This window comes from Centruroides vittatus, unplaced genomic scaffold (genome assembly GCF_030686945.1).
Source record: "Centruroides vittatus isolate TY-2023 unplaced genomic scaffold, ASM3068694v2 contig_19, whole genome shotgun sequence".
NCBI lineage: Eukaryota > Metazoa > Arthropoda > Arachnida > Scorpiones > Buthidae > Centruroides > Centruroides vittatus.
The window spans coordinates 6,196,948-6,205,559 of NW_027121169.1; the positions used below are offsets into that span (position 1 = coordinate 6,196,948).

The 8,612-nt window shown below is 29.3% G+C and overlaps 1 protein-coding gene across 1 annotated transcript; it reads left to right on the top strand.

The window, feature by feature from the left end:
* Positions 1 to 3,607: 3,607 nt before the first annotated feature.
* Positions 3,608 to 8,612, top strand: LOC136970249 (cytochrome P450 4V2-like). The gene is made up of 10 exons (XM_067264674.1): positions 3,608 to 3,851; positions 4,065 to 4,177; positions 4,252 to 4,337; positions 4,532 to 4,722; positions 4,793 to 4,989; positions 6,805 to 6,981; positions 7,434 to 7,607; positions 7,673 to 7,739; positions 8,053 to 8,232; positions 8,303 to 8,612. The coding sequence occupies exons 1-10, from the start codon at positions 3,608 to 3,610 to the stop codon at positions 8,458 to 8,460; spliced, it is 1,587 nt and encodes a 528-aa protein (XP_067120775.1). The 3' UTR covers positions 8,461 to 8,612.

Genomic DNA, 8,612 nt, shown 5'->3' on the forward strand with positions numbered 1-8,612 from the left:
CATTTCAAATAAAGTTTAATGCAAATAAATTCTACTTTTGTATGTTAAAATATTGTAAAATTAAGAATTTTATTAAATTAATTTTGGGTGAATTTAATAAGCTTGTTTACTTTTTGATACAGTAAATTAGTGAGATTTAACAAATACTTGTTAACTCTCACCAATGAAGTTAATGCTATACAAATTGTACTTTTATTAGTAATAAAATTACCTCTGATTAGTGATAAGCAGTTAAAGAATAGCAAATTAATCTGTACTCTTCTGAGTAACTAATTATAACATCTAATTGTAATTAGATGCTGTAATTACTTCACTGTAGTTCTAATCACTTACTTCATTTAGTTCAAATCACTGTACTTAGTTTTATCTGAACTAAGTACAGTGACTGTTAACTGGAATTAGCGCTGTGTAATTTAGTACAGAACTAAGTACTGTACACTGATTTTAGTGATACAGGTAAATACAGGAAAATTGCCTAAAGGCTCCACCATAAGGGAGTCCCAAACCAATCTTTTACAAGAAGATATTTTCTCCAAAAACATTCCCCCGAAGAAAAATACCCGAATCAACACTGTACCCGGGACCCCTAATTCAAAATTCGCCTGGACCCCATGAAGCCGCTACAATGCACCGCTGCTGATTTTTAACTAGAGTTAGTGCTGTGCAAAGCAATATAGTTAATACATATTGCATTACACTATATGATATACAGTACTTAATTCTGTCAGTATAACATTGTAGCAAATTAAAATTAGTGATGTATATAACAGTAATAGAACTAAGAAATGACGCTAATTTGAAAGTAATATTGAAAAATTCAGAAACGAAAACTATAGTAATAATTAAACTAGTGTTTTACATTGTAATAACTGAAACTGATATTAGTGTTTTGTTAGCAATATGTAAAAATAAAAGTATATATTTTTATTTTTACTGATTGCTTTTACTTTTAATTCATAATTTTAGAAATTATCCTTAAAAAATCTTTAAAAACTTTATCTACAATTCTGCACGAAAGCAATGAATATTATTTAAATTCTGTTCTAAAAACACAATTAAAAACTTGAAATTAGAGAAAACTTCAACAGAATCTTTACTAAAAAGACAGTTTTTCTGCAAAAATTACTATAAAATTACTATTGATCTGCACAAACTGTTGGAACTTCTATAGTAAGATGCAAAATGTCTTCAAAAAACTCTATAAGGCAATAATTGAAAGTGCAAACATTCATAAATCCTTCCTTCATAATTATCTCGATAGGATGTGATATGCACTTTTTAAATAGGCCACTTCTGTGTTACGTTTAACTTCAAAAATTCTGTCAAGAATTCAGAAGAAAAATGTTAAATATTTTTTAAAAATCCAGCAACGAGTTACATAACTATCCCGGCTGTTATGAGATTTTATTTAAAAAATAACTTTTATATTATTAATCATAATAAATAAAATTTTGTGTGGAGCCATCTGTTATGAAATTTTCTTATAAAAACTTTTCATATTATTAATTATTATAAAATGGTAATAAACTTAATTTTTGAGGGTTGTGACAAGTTTTATAGATCATTATAAATGCTAATAAGAAGTAAAATAAGAACTAACTACTAATAAGAAGTAAAATCTTCATTAATTCCGACCCTACTCGAGATATGGCACGTGATCACCCTCTATCTCTTCACCTCTTCGATTTTTAACCACCAAAATTTAGCAGTACCAATGCCCCTTATTTACATGGAAATACAATCAAACCTCTTAACAACGGACACTGACGGAAACGTAAAAAAATGGTCGTTGTTTCAAGGTTACTTTGAATGCATTTCATGAACGTTTCTGAAAAATAGCTGCCGTTTAAATGTGGTTCTACTTGAAGATGTCCGCTGTTTAAAGGTTATTTTGTATGTATTTCATAGAGTTTAAATTTATTATTTTTACGATTTTTTCCTCCTGGAAAAATTGACATTGAAAGTATAATTATCCTTCGCACGTATACAAGGATAAATAAATAAATAATAGATTGTCGTCATATGAAATATTTAAATAAATAAATGGAAGTATAAATTAATGTTTTGTTAATTTATTAACTTACAATTAATAACAGAAACACGAAAAAAAATTATAAGCCCACCCATGTTTGTGTCTCCTCTTTATACTTCGATTAATGAGAGCGTAACAGTGTTTCTCATAAATAATGGAATTGCCAACGGAAATTGGAATAAACATTAGAGAAAATTGCGTTTTTTTAAATAGATTTTTTCTCAGAATAAGTTTTAAATTGCTTTGTTTCTTTTTCTATAATTTATGCTTCGTTAACTATGCCTTTATATAATGCTATACTCATAACATTGCTCTATACTTTATAATTTTGACGGCTTATAGGATATATATATTATGTAACTTATAATTTTAGTAAAAAAAAATGTAGAAAAATTGCTTTTTCTATATCTTAAAACAAAAAAATAACTTTAATTAGCGCGAAAAATTCTTAAAAAATGCGTAAAATCGTGTATAAAGTTAGCTTGATTTGTCCTCAATAATTGGCGAAATTTTAGAAAATCATGTATAAAATCTGTGTACGGAAATAGAAGAATTTTATGTAGTATAAGCCTAAATATTTTTATATAGACCTATAGTACATGAAATGGTATATATATATAGGCTATATTGTACACAATACAAAAATTTTGCGTAAATGAATTATTGAACACAGAAGAGCGTGAGAAGTCATTTATTGAGTTTGTAGGAATGAAAAATGTGTACAAAGTTTTAAAACCGTGCATAAAAGGCACACTGCGTGCTTCATCTTACTTGTATGAAGTGTATAGAAACCAAGCATTGTTTATAAATGCCTAAGAAGAGCAATATTAGCATGCTTAACCATAGAAAATGCCTACTTTCGATCAGTTTAACACAGACTACTTATTGAATATAACTTTCAACAAAGACTTTACTAACTAGAACAATTATTATTAATACCTACTAATACCCTATCATCTTTTTTATGATAGGGTAACCAGTAGGTAATTATGATGATGATTTATGATGATTAATGCGAGTAATTCTTACTACAATCGATCTAGAAACAAAAGTTTTGTAAGCATCTTCACAGTAGTTCACTTTTGTAGGTAGAAAATAGTAATTAAAACCTAAAATATCATTTAAAAATCAACTTTTTAATATAATTTAATAAAAATTAATTAATATTTTCGTTTTTTAATTTACACGTTAAAACTAACATTTTCTTCGATTTTTCTCAAATTTAACGTCAATGAAATGACGCATTTCCAGGCTTCAAGCGCCGTTTTTATGACCTTTAAACCTTCTAGTTACGCATTTAATCGTTGTTAAATATAGAAAACACTTTTCTGAATCAGTTAACACAAAGTTTGAGCAATTTCCCGTGTATTTTTATACAAAAAAACCAATTAAAATGATTATAACTTCGATTCTTCATCGGTTTCAATAACCCACGCGCTCTCCTGCTTACACACTCTTCAAAGTGTCCTAATTGTGTTCAATAAGTTTATTGGATTATCTAGTTTACGTCACGCGTTAAATATATTTAATAAACTTGATGAAAATTATTTAAAATTATTAATTTTTTCAATGATGATGGACAAATTTTACATACGAAACAACGACGATGACTTCAGAAATATTGTAGAAAATGCTGCTTATATTCTTGGAATTTCTATAATTTTAGCTATATTTACGCTCCTCGTACACATATATATTGATTTCAAGAAGAAAAATGAAATTTTATGGAATCTACCAGGTTGTAAAGGCAATCCTTTCTTCGTATCTTGCGTTATCATCAAGTCTATATTCAATCAGAACGTGATAAATCCCAATGTGTGTAAGTATATAAGAAAGGGGGGATAGTTGTAAACTTTTTGATCTTTTTGACTCTTTTCTAAAAGATTTAGTTATAAGAATATTTTTCCTAGAAAATATACTAAATTACCTTTCTTTTAAAGCCATAAACTTGAAAATATTTTATTATTTTCATACTTTAAAAAATTTTTGAAAATTATTATTATTATTTTTTCTTTTCAATTCCATGCTTCAGTAATTTTTCAAACTATCTGTGGAATTTATAACCTCTTCTCTAAAGAAAAAATGGCAAGAATTTGGTTCTTTTTTAAACCTATGATTATTTTATACACTCCTGAATCAGTAGAGGTGAGTTTATTTGTATAAAAATTCATATTAAAATGTATTATTACTCATTAAATTATCATAAAAACTACACCCAGGCAGTGCTTAGCAGTAACACAATTTTGGAAAAGAAATTTGAATATCGATTTTTGGGTCCATGGTTTAAGTCTGGTTTAATTACTAGGTGAGCATTTCATCGATTTTTCTTTATTTTCTATAGAAAAATAATAAAAAATTAGCGCTTAAATTGTTAATAAAAGTGCATTTGAATGAGTCTTTCTTATTATAAAAATCATTAATTTAAAGGCTGTAATTTTATTTAAAAAAATCTATTAAAAACATCATTTTTAATCTAAGAAGTTGCTAATTTTGTTTTAGTAAAGGTACGAAATGGCGTATAAGACGTAAACTGTTGACATCATCTTTCCATTTTCGTATATTAGAAGATTTCCTTCCAATTATAGACTATCATAGCCTGATTTTGGTCCAAAATTTACGATCAAAAGTTGGCCCACAACCTACAGATATAGTCTACTGGGTGACATTGTGCACTTTAGACATTCTATGTGGTAAGAATGGAGTGAAACAGTAAGTGACAATAACGATTTTATGGCTCACAGTTGATGTATTTTTATATAGAAACAGCAATGGGTAAGCAAATCCACGCTCAAAAAAATACAGATAATCCTTATTTGAAGGCTCTAAAGAAGGCTTCTGAGATATTTTTATCGAGAATTTCGAAGCCTTGGTTATGGTATGACACAATATTTCAACTCAGTTCAGAGGGGAGGACTTTCAAGCGTTGTGTGGACGTTATGTGCAACTTTTCTAGGAAGGTAAGATAATCGTTCGAAACTTCTCTCTAAAGTATTAATTAGCATCTTAAGGATAAATACTCAAAAATATAAATAAATGTAGGGGTAAACAGTAAGGGTAAGTAGGCTCATAGTTGTGTTTTTTTTTTACATAGAAACAGCTGTAATGAGTGCAGATCCACATTCGATAACTGTAGATAATCCTTACTTAAAGGTTTAAGGAAGGTTTTAGAGAAATTAAGCGTCTCAGAGTATTAGTTGCAATAGGATATAAGTTCAAAAGGGAAACTTTCTAACAAACAATTTTATTTGCGAATCTCAAGCGTTGTGTCAACATTATGAGCAATTTTTCGAAGAAAATAAGCAGTTTGTGTGAATTATTTGAGATTCTCCGCCCAAAATATTGATTAGTATTTTCATTTGTAACACTTATAAATGTTGAATAGAAGTAAAATTTTAATGGTTCCTTCCTCGATTAGTTAAAGTATCGCGAACGTCGTTAAGTCACTTAAGCGTGTAATTTTCTAGATTGCAGGATTAATTAATGTATTTAGAAGACGTCAAAGCAGAATTTTATAAGGAAAAAAATTAAAAATTAATTATTTAAAAAATTTTAAATTGCTTTAAAAGCAGCTAAATTTATTTTCAAACGTTTTGGATTATTTAAAAAATCATAATCTAATAATAAAAAAATTCAAAAAAAGCACTAAAGATCATCCTTAAAATTATCTTAAAAAGTTCAAAATAATTTTTAGATGCTTTTGGAAAAATTATCTAAAATCATTTAAGTTCATTTATACAGTAAAACCTGTCTAAAACGGAACCCGAATAAAACGAAAACCGGCCTAAACAGGAAAAATTCTGCGGAACAGAGTGATTTTCTAAGTTGAAAAAAAAAACCTGTTTAAAATGAAAACCTGCCAAACCGGAAAAAAATATTCGGTACAGTGGGATTCCGGTTTACGCAGGTTTTATTGTACTTTAAAAAAATAATAATAATTTTAAATAACGGCAAGAAAATTCTAAAAAATTTTAGAAAATAAAAAAGAAAATTTGCCATTGTTTTGTTCACATTGTTTTATCATTGAATGTTTTCTGAATTATAAAGATTTTTCATTGAGTAAAGTGCTTTCAGATGGTCAAAAAACGATCGCAAAGAGTTTTTAGATAATGGAAAAAATGTTAACATAGCAGTCTAACAACCCTAAAACTGATAAATATTTCTTGACGATACAAAATTTTTTAAAGTATGCATTAATTAAAGCCAGAAATTGACTAAAATACTCATTAATGCCATTAAAACTTGATAATTATTAAATTATTACTATCATAGCATCAGTTACTGAACCTTCCAACAACGGCCACCTCGAAACAGCGGCCTTTGTTTGGCTAAATTTCTTACAAAATAACCTCCAAACAACGACCATTTTTCGTGTTTCCGTCAGTGTCCATTGTCACAAGTTTGACTTGTATACATTAAGAAACAGTCCTACTTTAGTAACAAAATTACTACTGCAGCAGCATCAATTACTGACATTAGAAACACCAAAATATCAAATAAAATAGAATAATTTCGGCAATTTAAAACTAATAATAGAGGCGGAATTCAAAAATTAAATTTCTGAAACGAGAGCGGGGGGAATGGCAAAATGCAGAAGGTAAATTTGCATAATTCCATTTAAAGGATGCAAATTGCTCGGGTCTAACTATACTTCATTCAACAATAGAAGCTTTAGTGTATCTGTTTCAACGCATCAGGGGATTAAATAGCGTTAAAGAGATAAACAGTTATTATCATTAATGATCATACTAGTCTCCATATTATCTTTACTAAAGGTAATTTGCGAGAGGAAACGAGAATTATTATCTGAAGTCGAAGGCAAAAGTTACAAGGATGACAGTGTTATAAGAAAGAAGAAAGCATTTCTTGATCTTCTTCTTCATCATCACTTGCAAGATGGATCATTAACTGAGGAGGATGTTAGAGAAGAAGTTGACACTTTCATGTTTGCTGTAAGTAAATAATTATTTAAGTTTTGATTGGAGAAATGGTAAAAGAAACAAACCGGAATTTTTATCGATTAGTTCGTCTGTTTGTCTGTACTAACCTGCTAAACTCGATTTTATTTAGTATTGTAAGGTGACGAAGATTTATTCTAGTGTTTTAACTCTCTTACTACGTTTTAAAATATATAATTAATGCTTAGGAATTTGTAAAATATGCAGTTAATTATGTTCTTTAGTGTTTTATGTGTTTTAACACGTGATATTTGGATTGTTTAGTCTTGCATCACGTTCTAAATTGTATATCATAACAGCTAATATTAGTGATGCGGGAAAGATGCTTATTTAAAAGATGCTGTAGATCATTTTGTGTGGAAGAGATGATACATAAGGACGTACAACATAATTTATCCTGTAGATATGTTACATTGAGCAATTTTAATGTTAAAAATATCCTTTAGGGTCATGACACTACAGCAGTAGGACTTTCATGGACCCTCTATTTAATTGGGGTTTATCCAGACGTGCAGAAAAAACTCAAGGAAGAGATAGAGTCTATTTTTGGTAACGATAAAGAAAGAGAAGTGACTATAGAGGACTTAAAACAATTAAAGTATCTTGAATGCGTTATTAAGGTAAACACTTTCATGCTTTTTAAAGTAATTTTAAATATATAATGCTAACATGTTATATCTTACAGGAAAGCCAACGTCTATACCCATCCTTACCACTTATAGGGAGGGAAATTCGAGAAGACGTGACGATCAGTAAGTGATATTTTAATATAAGAACTCATCAAACATGGATGCCAGATTAAATTGCTCATTGCTCTGTTAAGGTATCCTCTGTTAAAGTATCGTGTCCTCATAGTGCCATTCTTTATGCGCTCTAGAATATGTTCTAGAACATATCTTAGATATGTTTGGTAAGCTCTTACGTTTAAGATTCTCTTGTGCTATGGTTAAAATAAAGTGGTATTCTTGATTAAAATGTAGTGTTGTGATTATGTTCACGGATAGCCTGTCCATATCTTCGTGCTTAAAACATTTATGTATAAAACTTATTCATAGATCTTTTCAGATGGGTTTAAGATTCCTGGAGGAACATCCTGCTTAGTAGCGACATATCTACTTCATCACAATCCTGACATCTATCCTAATCCGGAAATATTTGATCCTGATCGTTTCCTACCAGAAAATACTACTGGACGTCATCCTTATGCATATATACCTTTCTCAGCGGGGCCAAGAAATTGTATCGGTATGTACAGTACTTTTCAAGAATTGTGTGTAGAAGATAATACAAAAGGCTTATCTAATCTACTGTTTAGGTCAACGTTTTGCCATGATGGAACTGAAAGTCGCGATTGCTCATGTCATGAGAAACTTTACCATTCGTTCTCTAGATCATCGAGATAAGCTTCATCTGACAGCAGAGATGGTACTTAGATGCTCTGAAGGATTGAGAATCACTTTGGAGGAGCGTTAAAGGAGATCTGATTTTTTACACTAGGAAAATAAATGAAGAAAGTTCTTTGCTCTCACTCGCTATCTTTTAGTTTTTGCAAGAGAGAGCACAAAATTAATTCCTGCAGACATTAATGGCTTTAATCTCCTGTTGTTATAGATTAAATATTGTTC